Raw genomic sequence first — 23,179 nt, forward strand, 5'->3', positions numbered from 1 at the left:
TCTTTCACTTTATTTTACAGCCAAGTGTTGTGGGTTCTTAGTTGGCACGTCAAAAATGACAACATGGTTTCTGGTTAAAAATGTCCTCTTTCAACTCTTTTTGCATGCTCGTTTTGTTTTCTCGTTGGCGCACATCGATTTGAGCTAAACTAACAACACACTTGCGTACTTTTCAGAACTGAAAACACACTCAAACAAACTTGAAGTTGGCGTGCATTGTTCTGCCCGATATTCCTCATGTCATGGTGGCATTTGCAGACAACGTGCGTACACAGTAAATTCTGCCGTGTCAATTTGACTCTATTTAGACCAAATAGACTCAGTTTTAGAGTAAACTAAGATTTACACTAGGAAGAGAATAAAATAAAACATAAAAAAAATAAAATAAAACTCACTCAAGGGTTGAGGTTCGAACTCACGACCTTCAGATACTGTTTACTTTTCTCCAAGAGACGAAAGATGGTTTTTGGTCTGCTGGAGGTTGGAAGATTCCATGCAATCATGGAATGAGTTGCAGCCGACATGAGCGATATACGAGCAGAAAGAAGGAGCTGCGTGGCTCAAGGAGTATATCTGCTGTCTCCCAAGCTGAAGGTCGTGATTATGTGTAGTGTTGTTCCGATACCGATACTGGTATCGGCAGAGGTAGTCACAAGTAACATGCTGATACCATTAATTCCAATGCTAAAATAGGATTTTGGATGCAGCATCTTGTGTCTTGCTTGTGCACAACATTCACTGATATATGGCATGTTCACTGCATGCCGATCTAAGATATCTTATTGGCCCTTGAATGCTCTGAACCAATGGCAGGACAGCTTTTTCATGTTGAGGAAAAAAAAAACTTAAGTATCGGTATGGTATCGGTATTGGCCGATACTGCAAAGCTGGGTATCAGAATCGGTATCGGGAGCCAAAAAACGTTAACGGAACAACACTAATTACGTGCGTACCTTGAGTCACTTTTATATTTTATTTTCCCCAATTCTTTATTTTACTCTCTTCCAAGTTGTAAATATTACTCTAAAACTAAGTCTATTTGGTCCCACTCTGTGTTTCTTTCTTTTTTTTATTTAATTTTTATTTTTTTTTCAACGTGCATGAGTGTACACGAGTGTACAGTAAGGTGTGAACACGAGCATTTGTATGTGCGCATGTACAGTATCACCTTGTCATCTTCTGGAGTCATCGACGAGTATAGAGGTCAAAAGGGACGGCGCGCGCGAGGCTGATTCCAAAGTCGTTAGAGTAATCTCTACCCCGGGGAGCCCACACTCATTTCCTCTGCCCAGAACCCAACAAATGAGATGGACAAGCACATCCCAAATACAACACAACTCAGTCGATTCCATGTATTTATTTATTTATTTATTTATTGACCCATTTCCTGTTTGGCCGTTGCCAAATTCTTTAAAATAAAAACCCTCTCTATTGTTTCAGAGGACAAACGACAACATCATTAGCTATATAGTGTATATAAAAAGTCTACACACCCTTGGTCAAATAATACCATTTTGTGCTTTTGTTTATTTTTAATTTTTTTACCTTAACATGAATGTGATCTACTGTATGACTCAATTACAAAAAATACATTTTTAACTCATTCACTCCCAGCCATTTCCACAGAAGCAGTCCCGTTCGATCCCGGCTGTTTTGATGGATTTTGACTGATTTTGCAAGGCCCACAGAATATTGTGTTCAATTGCTATAAAAGCATGGAACCTATCAAAAGAAAGATTAAAGTCTCTTCTTTCATCAGGAAAAAAAAGTATGTTTTTATCTGTTTCCGTTTTGCAGCAATTAGAAGAGAGCTAATTTTCATCAGTTTTCACAAATCTATTTAAAATTGTAAGTAATTTAGCTTTTTTTTTTCTCTACATGGCCCTGGTTGATCTCCTTTGCTCTACTGCCACCTGCTGGCCGTTTGTGTAATAACTACCATTTCTGCAACCGTTCTTTGCAGTTGAGAGGCTGCATCAAAGCCTTCTGTATGCTCTAGCATTAAAAAAAAACAAAAAAAAAAAACGTATAAATACTTCTTTGGGACACTTAGAATATTAAAAAAAAACGTATTTATACGCTATTGGGAGTAAATGAGTTAAGTGGGGGAGTAAAAAAACGTGACTTGCGTTTGCACACCCACTTATAACGAAGACCGTGTCTGTATTTAGAACTCATCGATCACGTGCAAATTTATGTTAAATGTAAGTCAGGATACACCTGCAACTATTTTAACACCTCTGAGTGACCCCAAATAAAGTGAAGATGTTCCGGTAGGCTTTCTAGCAAAAGTTTTGTAACAACATTGACTGCTAGTTTTAACTCTTCATAATCATGTTCACCTTGTCTGCAGCCCCAGTTCCAGCTGAAGTGAACCAGCCTCAAGCGCTTCCCTGTCTGTCTGACTGTTTTCACTGTTCCATTATACAGTCAAACCTCGGTTTTTGAACATAATCCGTTCCAGAATGCTGTTCTAAAAGCGATTTGTTCGAAATCCAAAACAATCGTTCCCATTATAATTAATGTAAATAATTTTAATCTGTTCCAAGTCTAAAAAAAACTGTTTCCAAGTTTTGTTTTGTTTTTTATTTTACTATTTTACACCATAAACTGTGCTGTATACTATTTACCATAAATAGAAAAGGGTAGAAATAGACACTGTTTTATTTTAATAGAAGATATCCTATCTAAAATGATTCACCAGCTTTACCACTTGCACTTGCTTTCTTTGGACCCATGATTAGGGGCTAATACACGATGCAAAACTAAAAAAAAGATTTGCGTAAATAACAATGAACAGGTCTGCTCCGAACGAATTTTGAACACGAATGTGCTACAGATGAAGCATCCTGGGCATTCGAGTTAGCCCGGCTCCCGGGTGAGTCGCGTTCAGGTACGCTCGGCTCTTTTCAGTTTGGTCGAGAGCCGATTTTTTTTGGATGAGTTCTGAGACATAAAATTCTCGAATTTTCTGGTCGAAAACCGATTTGGTTGAGAACAGAAGCGTTCGAAAACCGAGGTTTGACTGTCTATCTAAAGCTGCTGAAGGCAGAAAATTCAATTTCGCTACTGCCACCTGTGGCCAAAAAATAAACTGCACACATTTTTTTTTTCTTTAATAATATCACTCACTCACTCACTTTTACTTCACCTCTCAAAAATATTGATTTTGTTTCAATAAAGTTGTACAGTAAGTCACAATGGCGGGAAAATGTTTTGAAATGATTTATCTTGGTCTCATTTCTTTATATCACAAAAATCTGGCATTTAAGCAAGGGTGTGTAGACTTTTTATACCCACTTGAATAATTATTATCGTTATTCTTAAGAACTCATATTTTTCACAGACCACTTTCACTCCAATTGAATTTCTTTCCCGTCACGCAAATGGACGTAAACTTGTTTCAGATTGTTTGTACATTTTTTTTTTTTTTGACAATGTCTCGAATGGCTTTCACATCTGAGGATGGTATTTACAGATTTGCAGCAGATGAAGAAGATAATGAAAATCCGGTCTCCTGTCATTCTATATGAGCGAGATAAGAGTGTGGAAACACGAAACTCCTTCAGAATTAAACTGACATCAGGGAGCCATTAAGGTGCTTATTCAATCCGAGAATGCTTTTGCTATTTCTATAAATTCCCCCCAACCCCTCTTCTTTTTTTTTGTTTTTGTTTTTTTTGAAGAGGGAAGTGACTGTGCGCTTCAAATAGACATTAAGCGGATACGTGTGGTGCCATTAGAGAGTTGTCCTTGAAAGACTGGCTGCAGGTTACGTTGGTAATGAGGTGCTCGGGACCTGCTGCCGTAATTTTATATGTCCGTATATGGACCCAGACCAAGAGACGGTGACTTTTAAATAAATGCAACATCATCCCTCAGCAACCGCTTTGCACATGAATGGGGACTTGTTCCCAAAATATGGGAGAGAAATTACAAGGGATGTCACGATAAGGGCAATATCGTGATATCGTGATATTAAAACTGCCACAATATCGTCGTCGTCATGTTCACACTATTTAAAAGGAACACATCTGTTAAAAAAAAAAAAAAGTCAGGTTGATTTCCATTTGTGAAGTTCTAGCACCCTCTAATGGCTAGCTTATTAGTGCAATTAAATTTTCATGAGGGATGTTTTGGCCTTCTATGTTTCAAATCTATGCTAATTGTCAGATGAAGGGGAACCGAATTTGCTTCTGAAGCGATCTATGTGTGCTTGCATTAGCAATTAATTGCCTCAATATTGTTATTAGAGATTGTAGGTGGTTTATATGCATTGCTTAGACTTAGACTTAGACTTGACTTTATTGATCCCTTTGGGATGGCTCCCTCTGGGAAATTTACATGTCCAGCAGCAATAAGAACAGATAATAAAATAAAAAAAATTATTCAATCAATCAATAAATAAGGTTATTACACCAGAGATTGAATTAATAATAACAATAATAATAATAATAATAATAATAATAATAATAATAAAATGAAAAATAAGAATTCAATCAATCAATAAATAAGGTTATTACACCAGAGATTGAATTAATAATAACAATAATAATAATAATAATAATAAGAAAAATAAAATAAAAAATAAAAATTCTGTTATGCACAAAAGGACAATATTGTGCTTTTTTAAGTATGAGATATCTTTTTTTTTTTTTTTTTACACAATATTGTGATATTTTTTAAATTTCGCCAACCCCCCCACAATATCGTGATAATTATCGTATCGTGACCTTCATATCGTGATAATATCGTATCGTGGTGTTTGGATATCGTTACATCCCTCCAAATTACACACTTGTAACAATCTCATCGCAAATGTTGAGATGGCAACGGAAAGATCTATTAAGAATTTTTCAAACCAAAAACAAAATTAACATACTTAATGGTAATCGATTTGTACACAATCATTAAAAGTGATTCGTGTGCCAACGTATTTGAAAATACAGGATTTTCTTTTTCCTTTCGTCGTTCTTCCTCACCGGGCCAGTTTGGCGTCCCAGCACAGGGAGCTAACATTTCCACATAACATTTATTGAGCCACTGAGTTAACTGCGCGCACCTGCGCTACTACTTGAAAACCAAAACGTCTCTCGTGAAGCGTCAACGGCCAACAAATGCCAAACGTCACAGTTCATTTCTCCGCGTGATGAATGCAGTCCCTTTTTGAACAATTAATTGTGTCATTTAATGAGCTGAGCAGGTGAAAAAGTATTTTGTCTTGGCTGCGCGGCGACACGCCGCACGCTTAGATATTTCGTCTCCGGTGGTTGCGGTGTTTTTGATGCATGGGGCTCTCTGCCTGTAAAGTCTATTTGCATGCAAATTTTTACATTTCCCTCTGCATCAAACACTTACTGTGATCCATGTACTGTATTCAAGCAGACAGACAAGGCGAGGGAGAATCTCGCTCAGTGTGGGACTATTTGTTTCGTTGTGATTGCGTGGTGCATTTATTTGCGTGTGTTTGACAGGTTGGCAGAGAATGACACATGCTGGAGGAAACAGAGGAATGAGAGCGTGTGTATTTACCTTGATGGTCATTTATCCTCTCCTGTGTTTTTCTCCAATCTTATCTGCTTCTCTAGGTCATCCAGAAAATTCCTCCATCTGTGATTTCAAGCCCCATTCCTCCGCGCCCTTGGTTCCCTGAGGTAAAAAAAACAAAACAAAAAACATCTATCAGTCACCTTTTTTCTCCCCAGTTATTTTTCTTTTATACAAATAAGTGCAATTCATGGCATCGTTGCCATAGTCAGTAACATGAAACGTTTGGATGTAATAAGTTGTTGCTAGAATATTTTTTAGCCCATCGGATACAGTGTCTTCATATTTATTGTAACTTCCATCGGTCAGAGTCATGAGAATTTCGGAAGATTTAATAGCACTCTAGATAAAAGGAAGAAACATATTTTGTAGTTATAATGTAAAATATTGGTTGTATCATTTCGCACTTAATGAGCGTCGAGGCACTCTATTTTGGATACAAGCAATTAAAAAGTGCATGTCCCATAATGTCCCGTTAACTCATTTGCTCCCAGCCATTTTCACTGTTTTACTGGATTTTGACTGATTTTGCAAGGCCCGCAGAATATTGTGTTCTATTGCTATAAAAACATGGAACCTATCAAATGAAAGAATAAAGTATCTTCTTTCATCAGAAAAAAAAAAGTATGTTTCTATCTGTTTCCGTTTTGCAGTAATTAGCATTAGAAGAGAGCTAAGTTTCATCAATGTTCACAAATCTATTTAGAATTGTGAGTAATTGCGCTTTTTTTTCAACATCGATCTCCTTTGCTCTGCTGCCACCTTCTGGCCGTTTATGTAATAACTACCATTTCTGCAACCGTTCTTTGCAGTTGAGAGGCTGCATCAAATTCTCTATCACCAAAAAAAAATAAAAATAAAAAACAAAAAAAACGTATAAATACGCCTTTGGGACCCTTAAAACATTAAAACAAAAAAAACATATTTATAAGTTATTTGGAGCAAATAAGTTAAATGGTCTGTTGCAATTCTTAACATTCTTTCCAATTTTATGCAAACGGCACACAAAATATCAGCTACTGCTGGACATCAGGGTGGGGTGACTTTTCACAGAGGCATACAAACTCATAAACCAAATTTATCTCACTCAAGTGACGTTATAAGATTGTTTAAAAGCAAACCTTTGAGATGCAAAGTATGGAGGAAGCTTTGTGTTTCAATGTTCGTACTGGATTCACGTATGGATGTGTCGAATCGTTTTTCATATTTACCGTATTTTCCGCACTGTAAGGCGCACCCAAAAGCATTCAATTTTTTCAAAAGCTGACCATGCGCCTTATAATCCAGTGCGCCTTATATATGGATTAATATTGAGTCGCAACAGGTCTCGCTGTCAAGACGCTATCGGTGACCCTGCACGATCGTCAGAAGATCCCGCCATCTTGGATCGCTAGCTAATACTAATACTTTACCTCAGAGAAAATAATAAAACAGCTGTTTATTCAATTTGGGAGTGAATGGAGTTGTCAGAAAGCTGGTGTGTAATCTATTCATAAAGTTTGACTGACCTATCTGACTGTTTTGTTGACATTGCCTTTAGCGCAGCACCATCTAATGGATGCATAACGTAACCCCAGCCTCTACTGTATTATATATGGAAAAAGTTTTAAAATATGTCATTCATTGAAGGTGCGCCTTATAGTGCGGAAAATACGGTACTGGATTGTGGCCCGTGTGGTGTATGATCAGTAGCTGGCCTTTCTCCAGCTCTACTTTACTTCAAAAGCGAGGTAGGACAAAAGCCATCAGAAGAGACAAGGACAAATCTTGTATAGATGAAGTGTTTTAAGTGATCAACCCCCCCACCACTTCCACACGTCATCACTGTGAATTAGACGCCCTCTGCTCACGGCTGAGGGCTGCGGAGTATAAACAATGCCAAAGGAACGGATGTTAAACAAATTAAAGTGGAAAACTATGAGGATGTCTATCTCGGGCGGCCTCGTAAATCTCCGCTCGGCAACCGACGCGGCGCTCCGTACAGCCTGCCAGCGGAGCGCAGAGGGGCCGCCGCGTACAGTGTGGTCTGTTTGTCAGCGGTCTAAACCATACGGGAGTTGCGTCTTTTGTTTTATGCAAATCCGAGTATGGGAGGAGCGGGGGTGGGGCTATGAGCAGTCTGACCACGTAGCTCCAGGGGGACAAGCTGAGTGATGGAGATGGAGAGCCGGGTCTCGGTGTCCTTGCCTGCGGAACGCGTGTCCGAATCCGGCCAGGATCGCAGCGGTGGCACCAAAATCAACCGTGCCTCGACCTGAGCTACACAGAACTATGAGTGAGTTAGATTTTTGAGGGGATAACCTCAGATAACCCCCACCAACTGGCCTGTATGTGTTACGAAAGTAGACACAGTAGACCAGGGGTGTCTAAACTTTTTCATTTGAGGGCCACATCCAGAAAATCAGAAGGACGCAAGGGCCACGTAATGTTATGAAGCGAAATTGTGTTTAGTCCTGAAAATTGTACAAATAATTTGTTTGTGGTTTTGCATAATTAGAAAAATGCTACAGTATATAAACCAATTTATTTGTAATATGGCAGTCGGGTTATTATAGTTTTGGAATTTTTCATTTTCAGTTTTTATTTTGTTTTGAGTTTTGTTTTTTTAAATGTAGTTAGTTTTAATTCGTTTTCAGGGTGGTTGTTAGTTTTTTATTAGTTTTAGTTCTTTAATAAATACTTAGTTTTAGTTTAGTTAGTTTCAGTAATAGTTTTTTTTTTTTTTTTTTTAATGTGCATTACTTGTGCGCAATGCTTAAAAAACATACCATGGGCTCAACGTCATCATTCCGGTTTATATCAAAATTAATGTACTAAAAATCGCATTTAAAATAATCCCCAAAGGCTCATATATTAAATTAATTACCAAAGACGAAAACGAAGGACATTTTTCCTATAATTTTAGTTAATTTTATTTTAGTTAGTTTTGTAAACATAAAATGTAGTTTCAGTTAGTTTTCGTTTTTTAAAAAGCATCTTCGTTTTTATTTTATTTTGTTAACGAAATTGTTGTTTTGAATTTTAGATTTTTCGTTAGTTTTAGCTACCTAAAATAAACTTTAATAGCACCTGTTTTTCAACAATCTCCCTTCTTACTTTGACCGTCTCCAAACATTTTTGTTTTTATTTCATTTGAACTGAGATAAATGCCATTTTTTTAGCATACGTCGCGGGCCACTAAAAAAGGGACGGCGGGCCGCAAATGGCCCCCGGGCCGCAGTTTGGACACCCCTTTGCAGTAAGACAAAGAAATGCTCGAGTTCAGAGTCCCAAGAGAGCGAGGGAGGGAGCCACGATATGCTGACACAGATAAAACACCAGGTGTGCATGTGTATATATATGTATCAGTGTGTGAAAAAAAATAAAAAATAAAAAAGGTGAGATGAATGTGTGCAAATATAGATGGCAGCCGGCTGGTGTGTGATCTCATAAGCATTCTGTAAGGGGCAAACCCAAGCCCCAACTGACGTCAGCCAAATCGCTGCAGGGGTCCGATTGCTGCTTCACCTCACAGCATTTGTGTCGCACTTCAACACGTCACACACCAACTGGGAAATGATGGAGACGTACCACTGCAAATATTTCATCAATATACAAACACCCTTCAAAAGCTTATTAAGATATTTTAGGACAATTCCGTGCTTCCAACCCTCCACGTGAAGGCCATTCAGCATTCTTTAAGTCAAACTTGGATGACTTTTGTCCAGACTATGATATAAATATTGTGAAGCAGGCCCAGTTTTATCTCCTGAAAAATGTTCTGAATAAATGGAAGAAGGGGGAAAAAGGTGCACAGCTCAAAAGTCTCCTCAGAAGAGTGGAAGTTGTCGGGCCAAATCTGCTCCTGGGTGCGAATCGACAGAAATTTTCAAAAATATGTTTTGCCTTCGGAAACAATACAATTGTACCGGGTCAAATTTAACAACAAACAATTTTAGCTTAAAACAAAACAGTTCGATATTAGATGACACGACAAATGCTTAGGAAGTGGAAGGTTAGTTGCAATAATGCTTCATGCTTTTTAGCATTCTTCCCTGTCACACATGGATGAGTAAAAAAATAAAAATAAAAAAAAGTAGAAGTAAAAACGCTGAATGCTAAAAACTTAACAGGGATGTTCAAATACTACTTTTTTTTACTTTTTTTTCAGACCGATACAAGTACTCAACTCATCAGTACTCACAATACTAATACCAAGTGTCCACACCACGCCACAGAAAATATATTAAAGTTAAAAAAAACAATGACAGACAATTCAAAATAAAGACCTATATATCACAATATAACAAATTTCCTTAAAATTGTATGAAATTAATGGCAATTTTCTATTATCTTTTTCCATTTGTTCAAACAAGACATATTGTGTATGGAACAAACAATAAAATAAATAAATAAAAATCAAATCAAACAAATAATCCAGTGGCCAGAAAAGGTCCCAGTCAAAATATGTGGTTGTTCAACTTCTTGTTAAAGGCGCAGTCTGCCGGATTCACTCAGGAAAATGCACTTTTTAAATACAAGATGTCCACACTTTAACTTTCTCTCAGTCTACACATCTGTGTTTATGTTAATCTTTGGTGGTGATTTTGTCCTAACCACCCCCCAGCCTGTATTTTGCCATTTTGTGTGAAAAGCATGCATGGATTTTTTTTTTCTTCACTCACTCATTCACACAGGTAAGCTTCTGTGAGTGAGTGAGTGAGTGAGTGAGTGAGTGAGTGAGTGAGTGAGTGAGTGAGTGAGTGAGTGAGTGAGTGAGTGAGTGAGTGAGTGAAAAAAAATAAAAATAATCTGTGCGTGCTTTCAAATTGCCATGGGAGTGACGTCACGCAGCCGACACGTTCGCCCGGCCCCGTTTGCGACACGCCACCCCCCCCCCCCCCCCCCCCCACCCCGCTATGCGATTGGCTGGAGGGGTGTAAACACTGTCTTTCCACAGAAACATCCCACTGTTTACAAAACAAACACAAAATGGCAAAATACAGGCTGGGGGGTGGGGTTTAGGACAAAATCACCACCAAAGATTAACATAAACACAGATGTGTAGACTGAGAGAATGTTAAAGTGTGTACATCCTGTATTTAAAAAATGGATTATCCTGAGTGAATGCGGCACACAGCCCCTTAAAGGAATACGGTGAAGTGCAAACCATTAAATTGAATACAACAGTGATTCAAATAACATTTAGAAATATCTGCCATTAAGCGGAGTTGTGGCAACACGAGTTTGTCGCCGTTTAATTCAACTGTGGCATCTTAGTCTGACCACAAGATGGCAGCCACACAATGACATACTCAAAGAAGAAGAACTTATTTAACGTAATTCATCGCCTAGCTATGCTGAAAATAAGACGTTGGAAAATGTGAAAGATAAAGACAAACACAACACGGACCAATCGCAAAATTGTGGTACAGACACTGACAGCAACACATTGCTTAAAATTATATGTAATGAATGGCAATTTTCTGTTCTTCTAATTTATAATTTCTTGTTCATTTTCACTTTGTCGCAAACTGATTTATTGAAACTGGCCCGGCAATTAGACCCCTGCTGCCAAATCAACAGGCCCAATAGGCTGGACAAGCACACCGCTCAGACCACAAATCGATGAGCAATGGCCGACCCCATAATGACCAATTATGTACACGGCTTGTCCAGGTTTCACTCAAATCCACCTGGCTGCAAAAAAAAAAAAAAAAGGTTCGCCTCTTACTTTTTGTCACATTTCGACAAAAAAATGATCCGGTTTCCCTTTTCAAAAACGATCATCCGTGTCCTTACGTCAGTTTTTTTTTTTGCCCGTCACGGCAGTTGGTTCACGTCAGTCACACATGCTCAGAGCTGCACGCGGTTACAGACGAGCTCTTCTATCACAGCGAGGTCTATTTCTGGGTCCCGGGATGTTGCTCTCCGCAATCGAGGGCAGGTGACATCGATCCGGATTGACCTCTCGCGTGGAGGGGAAAATTAATGAGACAGTGCGGATGCCTGGGCGGAAATACGTAAACAACCTTGTGGATGATTCATCCAAGTCTGGGTGTGACCCCCTTTTCCGACGCTTTCTCCAGGTGGGAGGGAGAAACTGGACACTTATCAGGAGTTGACTATTTTTAAGGCCTGATGACCAAAAAGACTGTAGAAAGTTAAAAATAAAGACGTGAGATGTGAGAAGTTTGCGTCACGACCACGTATCAGTTTGAAGCCGAAAGGGGCGACGCGGGCCTTCATTTGGGTGTGAAGTGGTGCTAGGATTTAGTGTAGCGTGCTTGGGCAGCCGCTCCACTCTGCTAATTATTTCTCAAAGTTCCCAGTGAGGAGCACCTCTCTCGCTCAGACAAGGGAGGCTTGGCAGTTAAGTGCTTAGTCAGCCGACTCGGCGTTTGAGATACCGCTGGGTCTCTGGTGGACTGTCAGGGAGGCGGAGCAGCCTGGGACTTTGGGGAGAGGGCATCATCACCCATCAGTGCAGGGGGGGGAGTAAAATGCTGCAGTTGGGGACGTTTTTGTCTGTAGTGGCCTGATTTGGTTGGTTATTGTTGGAGAAGTTCCGACGAACTCATTGTTCTCATTACAAGGAAGGAGAAAAAAAAGCCGCACTACCACTTTTGAAAAAGCTTAAATTCATAAAAAAAAAATGGTTCCTTGAGATTGATACAGAGATATGAGTGTCTGGCTGATTTGTATGTATCGTTTTTTTTTTTGCCTGATCTTGCAAGCAATAATTTGATATATGAGCACTGTATGATGGCAGTGAACTTAACCCAACTCATTTCACGGCAAGCAGCAGTTATGCAGCTAGCGAGCAATAAAAACAAAAAACAAAAAAAAACAAAAACTGCTTAGTTTAATTCCACTTCTAGCTGAAGTTTACTATCAAACGTAACGTAGAAGAGAATTATACATTGTACATTTAAAACAACCGCATAAGTTTGCCTTAAAGTCCGCGAGGTTAACGCTAACATATAAAAGCCACAAACAAGCTAAAAATAGCTCCTCTGTGGCGGTGCTATAACACAGCTTCAATATTAATACACAAACAGTGCAGCAACACATGCAGCAGACATTATCATAGTTTCAGGCATATATTTAACCTGTTAAAATTAGTTAATTAATTAATTAATTAATTAATTTAATTAACTATACTACTACTACTACCGTACCACCACCAATAATAATAATAATAATAATAATAATAATAATAATAATAATAATAATAATACAGCTTTCTGAGTCACTCAAGTCGCTGTGGAACTTTTCTGTCTGTGTATTAAGTAAGTAAGTGACGTACAATGACAATGAGTGCTACTTAATAAAAAAAAAATAGGTCTGTCAAAATTAAAGTGTTAATTTTGGAGATTAATTAAATTTTATACAGCTTTAAAAAAAACAGTTAACTCAACTGGTGGGCAAACCTAAACCTGTAAGCGGTACGCTTTGAGAATTGTTTCTATGAGAAGAATATAAGAGAAATTCCTGTAAAGATGACTCCGTTTTGTTGATCATTTTGTGTATTATCAGTAATTTTACAAGAACATATTATTCAAGGATCAAAGAAATCTATGAGAACAGTCTTTGAATTGAAATGTATTTTCTATTTGACGACTTCATATTAATTAAAAAAATTTACTCAAGAAAATATTTGTTACAAGCTTTGTATCGAATAGTAGTCGAAAATTGTCACTAATCGTAATTAAAATGGGGAAAAAATAAAAACAAAAAAAATCTTGTGATCAATTAGTTAAAAAAAATAATCGCTTGACAATATATTTATTTATTTATTTTATTTTTTTTTATGCTATCTCAAGGCAGCATTGTAAAGGAATAACAAACAAACCCAATGCAGAATAAGTGAACACAGTTCAATAAAATCACACATTCCGGTAGATAAATAAGCAAAGTATCAAGCAACAAAATACATGATTTGACTATAAAAAATATACATGTTTATTCCCATTCTGCCTAATGACTGTAAGGCCTCTCAATTTGTTGTCTCAACTTGCTTTCTAAATTAATTTAACTACTACAAATGTTTCCAGATCAACCATACTCAGTCTGACCATATACTGTTCCTCCTCCTAAACAAACTTCCTGCTTATTATTCCTTCCATCCCAAAATTAAGTTTACCTCACTTCTGACCCCTCCTCACCACATTGCACCTGCTTGCCTACGCTCCCTCTCCCATTACACACATATCCACGCACGCACGCACCTTCTCCACTTCCATTCTCCCCCTCGTTAGCTTGATGAATGGCTTCACTGCAGGGAAAGTGCTGATTTTCATCCCTCTGTCTGATTTCTGCTGGCTGTTATTAATTTCAAACACTCAGAGAAAAGCAAGCGAGTCGATAAATAAGGAAATGAACACACTTCATCCTGCCACGCCGTCGCGCTCGCAGTCAGTCACCCTCAGCGGATGCCGGGCCGGCGTTTCGAGGGGGTTCAGATCTACGCTTGAATCACTACAGGCGTCAATATTTTTTATTTTAAAAAAAAAGAGCCAACATTCAAAAAGTATTTTGCTGCTGCTGCATGCTATCACAAAACAAAACAAATGAAACCAGCATAAGAGTCAGGCTGAAAACAAAAAATAAAAAATATAAATAAGAATAAATGAAAAAAAAGAGGAAACAGCAGACAAATTATGATATAAAAATGTGCATTAAAAAACTTGAATGTATTTAATTAAAACCTTGAAACGTACTTCAATAAGCCGAGTTGAATCAGGTACTGAAACCTCAAATACAAGAAAAGATAAACTGGTGCGTTGAGTTCTCGGTTAATTTACAGTCTTGAACTCATATTAACTCATTCACTCCCAGCCATTTTCACAGAAGCAGTCCCGTTCGCTCCCGGCTGTTTTACTGGATTTTGACTGATTCTGCAAGGCCCACAGAATATTGTGTTCTTTCATCAGGAAAAAAAAAAGTATGTTTCTATCTGTTTCCGTTTTGCAGCAATTAGCATTAGAAGAGAGCTAAGTTTCATCAGTTTTCACAAATCTATTTAAAATTCAAAGTAATTTAGCTTTTTTTCTAGATGGCCCTGGTTGATCTCCTTTGCTCTGCTGCCACCTGCTGGCCGTTTGTGTAATAACTACCATTTCTGCAACCGTTCTTTGCAGTTGAGAGGCTCCATCAAAGCCTTCTGTATGCTCTAGCATAAACCCCCCCCCCCCCCCAAAAACAAAACAAAAACGTATAAATACGTCTTTGGGACACTTAAAGGGGACAAGTCAATTATTTTCTTTACGAGGTGTTTTATGCTCTCTCATTAGTCTAAACAAGGTATTCTGATTAATATTGTGTTTGTGGAATATTAACTCATTTGCTCCCAATAACGTGTAAATACGTTTTTTTTTTTTTTTTACCTTTTAATAACAACACTAAAATGTAGTATAATGTTACAAGCGTCTTTGGGACACTTACAACATAAAAAAAACGTATTTATACGTTATTGGGAGTAAATGAGTTAATACATATTATCATGGTTTATTATTCCTCAAGGCAAGACGAAACAATCACAATAATAAACAGAGAATTCTTTGGAAGAGAGGAACATTACATAAATATTAAATGAGAGCGAGCCAACAAGGAAGGCAGAATGGATAGAAAAGAAAATGGCAGGAAGCGTGGAAAGGAAAGAAAAGATGGACGCAGCAAAGATGTGGAAAGGAAAGAAAAGGAACAGAGAGGAGAGAAAAGTGGAGTCGATGGACGGGAATGAGGAAATGAAAAAAGAAAAAAGAAAAAGGGAGTCGAGGCGAGCTTGTAGTGCAGTGGAGCCTGCAAGTCTGCTGCAAGGGCTCGCGAGCGTCAACAGAAAGGCCCACTTGCTCTTATTGTTAACTTGCAATGCTGGCGCTGTGTCGGAGGCGTACAAATCAAGAGAAGGGCTGGGGAGTAAATATTTGCATCGCTCAATTTCTCTCATACTTCTGGTTAACCAGGCAGGGAATGTTCATGTGTGGTTTTATCAGTACAGTCTGGACAGCGTCAGCCCGAAGAAGAATACGTCTTTACAAGCCTAATTAGGAGGCGGACAAGTTGGGAGGATGTAAACGAGTCGCACGGCGAGATTTACTCTGTGAAGTGACACTACACGGGTCCACTTTGGATGTCTTTTGGGCGGCATTGATATTTGTTTGGCGAAAATATCGCGCTCACAAGAATGGAAAACTTTGCTTGCTTTCATTTGTACAGTGCAGACAGTAGCTCACTATCGTCACACCTGCCACCCTGTAACACTAACATGAGACTGGGGAGGGAAAACAATTACCGTAATTTCCGCACTATAAGGCGCGCCGCATTATAAGGCGCACCTTAAATGACTGACATATTTTAAAACTTTTTCCATAAATAAGGCGCTACAGTAGAGGCTGTGGTTACGTTATGCATCCATTAGATGGTGCTGCGCTAAAGGGAATGTCAACAAAACAGTCAGATAGGTCAGTCAAACTTTATTCATAGATTACAAACCAGCGTTCTGACAACCCCATTCACTCCCAAAATGAATAAACAGATGTTTTGTTATTTTCTCTCAGGTAAAGTATTCGTATTAGCTAGCGATCCAAGATGGCGGGATCTTCTGACGATCGTGCAGGGTCACCGATAGCGTCTTGACAGCGAGACCTGTTGCGGCTCAATATTGATCCATGTATAAGGCACACTGGTCAGATTTTGAAAAAAATGAAGGCTTTTAGGTGCGCCTTATAGTGCGGAAAATACGGTACTCGTTTTTGTTGCCCAGTGTTGAGCTATTAATGGCTTAGTTTTAAGTTAAGTTGAGGGAGCAATATTTTCATACTAAGAAAAAGAGTGTTTTTATTTTCGAAAAGTACGTATAATGCCATTTTTTCCCCCATATAATGCCTTTTTGTATTGTTTCTGTATAGTGCCATTATTTTTTGTTTCTTTTTCAATTGATGCCATAAACGTTTATCAAAACAAACGAATCTGTAACTGCAACACAACGAGCGTTACGTTTGCACTTCAAACTTGGTAGACATTAATCCCGTACCAGCTCAGAACACGAGCTTGTTATGGGTTACCAGGTTCAGAGCTACTGGATCTGCATTAAAACGAAAATCAACCGGCCGGCGAAAAAAATAATGGCACTATACAGAAACAAAACAAAAAGGCATTAAATGAAAAAAAAAAAAAAAAAAACGGCATTATACGTACTTTTATTAAACCTACAAATGTGTCAGATCATTTTGCCTGACCTTGTATAAGCTGCACAATGACTACTTTTGATTGCATCAAAGTGTCATTTCTTTAGTGTTATCACACGTAAAGACATCATTAAATAGCTGCAGAAATGCGAGTTGCACTCATCTTTGTAAGATTTTGTAAGTTTATATGACGTGGTCGTGATACAAAGGAGCGTGTCGGGAGCAATGAGTTCTCAGCTGATGGGCTCTGGTTGCGAGGAGCGGACAGCAGTGTAGGATGACATTATCGGAAGCAACTGCACATTGATACCAAATGGAGGGGGGAGGGGCGGAGTATACATATTTCCCTCTATATAGATTCCCTTCTACATGCATTACGTCAATGACATCGCACTAACCATAGTAAAACACAGTTTGTTTGTTTTTTCATAGAAAGGTCTAAGCCTGAGAAAATGTGAAGTTGTACAATGCAAAATTTCCATCCATCCATTTTCATTATTACCAAATATACTGCACGATGCTAGCAAAAAAAAAAAAAAAAAAAAAAAAAAAAAAGTGCAAACGAGAATCAAATATGTGCAATCCAACAACAAAACCACACCAAAGAGGGATAATAACAACAAAACAAAACAAAATGTTAGCTCCATAGCAGATGCAACCAGGGAATTAATGAATGACTTGGTCCCCACACTATCATAACGCGTCAGCCAATAAATACTCATACTGCCATGACGTGATCCCTTGGGTGATCAAACACAAATGCAATTCCAAGATTTGACGCACACATACAAACTCTCATTTCCCTTGCACGTCTCTTGATAGTAACCCTAATAGACCTCCTTCCCAGTGGCGCGCTGCACTTGCAAACACTCACCGTCGATGGCTTTAATGAGATGTTGCGTGCGTGCGTGCGTGCGTGCGTGCGTGTGACTCCGCATGCCTGCCTGAGAAAGACGTTCGCGATCCTCACAGCCCCTGTTTATCTCCACCCTTGTGTCGGAGTCGAGGGAGGTCAGAGGAAAGGCTGCCCGGATCCTCCTCCATTCCCACGGCTGCTGTATCACAGGCACAGTGGCCACAGGAGGATGAAAAGACGATAGATTTCTTTATTTATTTTTATTTTTTATTTTTTAATAACCTCTTCTTATCCCTATTCTCGCCGAGGAGAAACATTGTCTCTCTATGTGCCCCGTGACTGAATGGCAACCTTTTCAGGTCAGCTGGGATAGGCTCCAGCACCCCCCGCAACAGGATAAGGGTTGTTGTTGTTTAAGCTTTACATCATCTCCAGTGGTGTATTGAGATATTGCGATATGTGACAGGAATGTAAAAAAATCTGCTCCCCCACTCCCCCCAAAAATACAAATAAATAAATAAAACAAATTAAAAAAAAAAATGTTTTTTGTAGTTTTTATGTGTATTTTAATTTGTAACAGTATTAGCAGCACAATAAAGGTGACAACAAAGCTTTAATATTGTCACTATGGTAACGCTTATGATTGATACCATACGTGGGGTGTTTTCAGTAGAACACTAAACGTGAGGCCACATTTTTTATGTCCTTATATTAGCAGCGTGTAACTCATTTTGCTAGCGTGTGGATTTTATATTAGCGTTAGCGACCGAGATAATTAGCATCTTGACATTCGTCAAGAATCCATCAGGCGGTTGAATCAGAGAGAATACAGTCATATTTCGAAATGTTTTTTTTTTCCTTTTTTTTAAGCCTCGAATAAAATGGAACTACTGTAAAGGGAGAACGACTGTATTCTATATTACAACTACCGTATTTTCACGACTATAAGGCGCACCTAAAAACCTATTTTTTTTTCAATAATAATCCATAAACCAATAATCCAGTGCACCTTATATATGGATCAATATTGAGCCGCGACATGTCTCGCTGTCAAGACACTATCAGTGACCCTGCACGATCGGTGACGCGCATGCGCAGAAGATCCCGCCATCTTGGATCGCTAGCTAATACCAATACTTTACCTCAGAGAAAATAATAAAACAGCTGTTTATTCATTTTGGGAGTGAATGGAGTTGCCAGAAAGCTGGTTTGTAATCTATGAATAAAGTTTGACTGACCTAGCTGACTGTTTTGTTGACATTCCCTTTAGGCGCAGCACCATCTAATGGATGCATAATGTAACCCCAGCCTCTGCTGTAGCGCCTTATATATGGAAAAAGTTTTAAAATATGTCATTCATTGAAGGTGCGCCTTATAATGCGGTGCGCCTTATAGTCGTGAAAATACGGTATATATTTGAGTGCACATGCATTTTTGGGCCCAACACAATGCAAAATAATTAGTATATTGAATTAAATGGAATCTTCTGGATACACATTAATTTCTCATCCAAAATTGCACTAAAGTCTTGTGAGTTTATGAGCCGATAGGTCACAAATATTTCTTTTTGCCTGAGATGCAACGTATGATGGCCGTGCCTGGTGCAAGACACGGCACGTTTATACTGTCTGCATCAATTGTGAGATTTGCTACTTGCAAGCGACACCCGAGAGCGAGGGCAACTTTCCAGTAAGCAGAAGGCCGACGTCATGGCACGAGAAGGACACGCTGACTTTACCGTAGACACTGGCACATATGGAGTGGGCAAGGTCGCGCGCGCGCACACACATTTACTGGCAGAAAATATACTAGAATCGAGGGATGTCACCATAGCAGAAATTTAGCAGTCGATGCCGATGCCATTGAAATTCCACGTTTCTCGATGCCATTTCGATACCACGGTAAAAATAGAAAAATAAATAATAAATCCCAAAGCTTTAAAATAAAATACTGTGTATTAAAGTATTAAACAATATAGTAAACAAAATAAAATACTGTGCCGATAACCGATAATTTCCTGCTTTGTATGGTCGTTTTTTTTGTTTTTTGTTTTTTTTTTAATATTTAATATAGCCTTCATATAATCTACAATTTGTGCATCCAGGAATGGAAAAACTGATGTTTTAGTAGCTCTGATTATCACAGTAAACAAATGTTTTTCTTTCAAATGTGTATTTATTTTCTATATGAAATGGCTAACAGATAATTACACAAAATAAAAAGTTAGTTTTGACATTAATACAGAACTACAACTGGTGTTTCTGGAAAAACAAAACATTCATGTATGTATGCATTAAGCAATAGGAATGCATTTATTCAACCCTAGTGTTAGTCCGTTCTTGTCAATCAAGCTGTGGCTATTTGGGAGGACTCAACATGGCTCCAAATGTGCTATTATATATTATTATTATTATTATATATTATATATTATATAACTTGCAAAAAAAAAAAACAAAAAAAAAACAAAACGGTCAGCTACAAAAAACAGCTCCTTGTCTAGCGCTATGAATGCCATAACTTTGGCGTTAATGGCTTTAGATTTGTTATTGCTAGCTTAGCGCAGTTAGCCTAGCAATATTAGCTGCTGCAGCTGTGCCTCATTCACGTTCGTTCAAAACGGCTTTGGCCCGATGACGGATTTCAGGTGAGCAAAAGCCTTCTTTTCCCCCTCTTAGAATCCTTGCTGAATATGTTTTGATCTTCTGCCATGGAGAAAAACCGTACCACACTGGTGAGGACGACATGTTGATTGCTACGTGCTAGTCTAGAGTAGACAGGAGTGTGGGGCGGGCTTCACTAAATTTGATGGGGTTTTTTTTGTTTTGTTTTTTTAATGTTGCGTGATGTCATTAGACGTTCCGTGGTTTGCCAGATAAGCGCTCATCCCCCGAAAAACAACACAAAAGAGTACTTCGGGTATTGTAGAAAAGGCAGAACCGTCACATTTTCAGAATTTTGGCATCGACCGAAGTATTGGTTCTCGTGACAACCCTACTAGAATCACATATCACTATTGCCTGTATTTTTAAGAAAGAATGACAATCTGCCTTTCACTTTCCCAAATTCAATTTTCCAAGTCAGTTTATACGATAGCTGACACACCTTGGCAGCATCTCGCACTTGCGCTGCGTGTGCTGTAAATAGCCAAGAGTGCGCCGAGCATCTCTGCTGCGTTTGGACCTATTTTCGAGCTGACACAGGAAACACGGCCATCCTGACAGTCACCCTGCCAAACCGGTTCCGCACACAGCAGCCCCGGAACCTTCTGTCACGCGCGCATACGTATGCACGCATTCGGCACAAACGGCTGCTACTTTTTCATACATCACGCCATTTTATTAACTTCCCGGCGCATCACCCGACGAGCAGACTTCCACGGATCGTGTATTTCGGTGCATCTCCTCCCGATTCACGGTTCAACTTCGTTATTGTTCGCAAACATTCACCGGAAAGACAAGCAGTGTCACTCGCTGTCCGGCACACATCCTCCGTCTTCTCTTTTTCATAAAAAAAAACAAAAAAAAAACTTGCAGTGCCAGGGTGATTTTACATCCGAGACAGCTAAAAAGAAGCATACTATTTGTGTCAAAAGCATCTGCATAGTAAGCAAAAGGTAAGCAAAGGTTCACTTGAGCAGAGAGCTCAATTACTCACAACACTGATTTCTGCTTTTAGCTGCTCGGGACAGCTGCAGGGCCCGTGCTGAATGGACAGTTAATTTGGATCTAATTGAATCATTGTTTCTGTACTGGTCCGTATTTTTGGCGCCAGTCGATTATTCATTAACCTGCTAAACATTTTTGGTCAAATTAAGCGACGCTGCGCGAGCATGGCTCATTTAAGCATGAAGACATAAACACTGCTTCAAACACCTTCCTCAGCAGCCTCTCATATTTGAGCTGGAAGATAAATGTTGGACGGCTTTCTTCAGCTTCCCCGTGTAATTATGTGCGTGGCGATGTGCTTTTACAGCCTGCCTAACAGTCGGAAATAATCTCCTGGAAATGAACTCCAATTAATTGTGACACTTTGCAGGCACACCAGCGCGCAGGAACACTTTAATGACACTTAACGGGAAATTGGCTCCAGTTGAAATATTTAATCAACTGTATTGTGAGTCTGAACTGTATGATTGTGACAGCTAACATGGAACCTTGCAAGGGGTAGACAGTAGGGATGTAACGATAAGGGCAATATCGTGATATTGTGATATTAAAACTGCCACAATATTGTCGTTGTCATGTTCGCGATATTTAAAAGCAATACATCTGTTAAAAAAGTCCGGTTGATTTCCATTTGTGCCGTTGTAGCACCCTGTAGCTAGTTTCTTCATGCAATTTAATTTTCATTCGGGATGTTTTGGCCCTTCTATGTTTAAAATCTATGCTAATCGTCAGATGATCGTTGTGATAGTCTTGTGAAGCGAGTCAATATGTGGAGGAACTCAATGTTGGCTAGCATTAGCATGCAAATTCCTCAATATTTTTATATATGCAACACATCTGTTCAAAAAGTCCAGTTGATTTCCATTTGTGCCGTTGTAGCATCCTCTGGTGGCTAGATTTTTAGTGCAATTTAATTTTCATGAAGGATGTTTTGGCCCTTCTATGTTTAAAATCTATGCTAATCGTCAGATGAACGTCGTGATATGCTTGTAAAGCGAGTCAATATGTGGAAGAACTCAATGTTGGCTAGCATTAACATGTAAGTTCCTCAATATTTTTATATATGCAACACATCTGTTCAAAAAGTCCGGTTGATTTCCATTTGTGCCGTTGTAACACCCTCTGGTGGCCAGTTTTTTCGTGCAATTGAATTTTCATTATGGATGTTTTGGCCCTTCAATGTTTAAAATATATGCTAATCGTCAGATGAACGTCGTGATATGCTTGTGAAGCGAGTCAATATGTGGTGGAACTCAATGTTGGCTAGCATTAGCATGTAAGTTCCTCAATATTTTTATATCTCTTATATTTATAGTTTTATAATATTTTTTCATTGCTGTTATGTACAAAATCACAATATTGTGCATGAGCTCATTTTTTATTTTTTTTTTACAATATTGTGACCTTATTTTGTATCGCCAACCTCCCCACAATATTGTGATAATTATCGTATCGTGAGCTTCATATCGTGATAATATCGTATCGTGATGTTTGGATATCGTTACATCCCTAGTAGAGAGATGGCACAAATATCACACTGACCAGATACTATCACAGAACTTTATGGATTTTGACATTGTAACTGAGGAGCTTTCACTTTTTAGTCACCTATCTCTGTAAAAAGAGTAAAATATGAAAGCAAAATTGCTTAAAAATAAACACGTAAAATCGTTGGTATTCAATAGGGAAGTCTATAAAAGGAAACAAAAAGAGACCTTTAGGTCTGTTAGGGTTCAGTGACATAATGTGTCATGCCACGGCTGATACCTTTTGTTACACACATTGTGATGAGCCGGCACTTTTGCAGAATAGCACCGATTGTTTTGGGAGGATCGGGCGTTATGTCCGAATCGAGGAAGGCCATATCTGTTGTCCACACAGTCCATTCATGAATTACACTGTTCTGTTTTATAATAGAAGCTTAAATGGCCATTTGTGCC

At 38.7% G+C, this 23,179-nt stretch overlaps 1 protein-coding gene and 1 long non-coding RNA gene across 4 annotated transcripts in view; one reads left to right on the forward strand and one right to left on the reverse strand.

The window, feature by feature from the left end:
* Positions 1 to 23,179, reverse strand: part of LOC144017998 (uncharacterized) — a 260,312-nt gene that overhangs the window by 23,439 nt on the left and 213,694 nt on the right. For all 3 annotated transcript variants that reach the window (XR_013283315.1, XR_013283317.1, XR_013283316.1), the window contains one exon: positions 5,533 to 5,649. This is a non-coding gene — a long non-coding RNA (uncharacterized LOC144017998). The remainder of the gene's footprint in view (positions 1 to 5,532; positions 5,650 to 23,179) is intronic.
* Positions 1 to 23,179, forward strand: part of mafa (MAF bZIP transcription factor a) — an 86,716-nt gene that overhangs the window by 5,583 nt on the left and 57,954 nt on the right. Inside the window, exon 2 of the mRNA XM_077520049.1 lies at positions 5,589 to 5,654. Coding sequence (XP_077376175.1) covers positions 5,589 to 5,616 — 28 coding nt within the window. The 3' untranslated portion in view covers positions 5,617 to 5,654. The remainder of the gene's footprint in view (positions 1 to 5,588; positions 5,655 to 23,179) is intronic.

This window comes from Festucalex cinctus, chromosome 4, assembly GCF_051991245.1.
Source record: "Festucalex cinctus isolate MCC-2025b chromosome 4, RoL_Fcin_1.0, whole genome shotgun sequence".
NCBI lineage: Eukaryota > Metazoa > Chordata > Actinopteri > Syngnathiformes > Syngnathidae > Festucalex > Festucalex cinctus.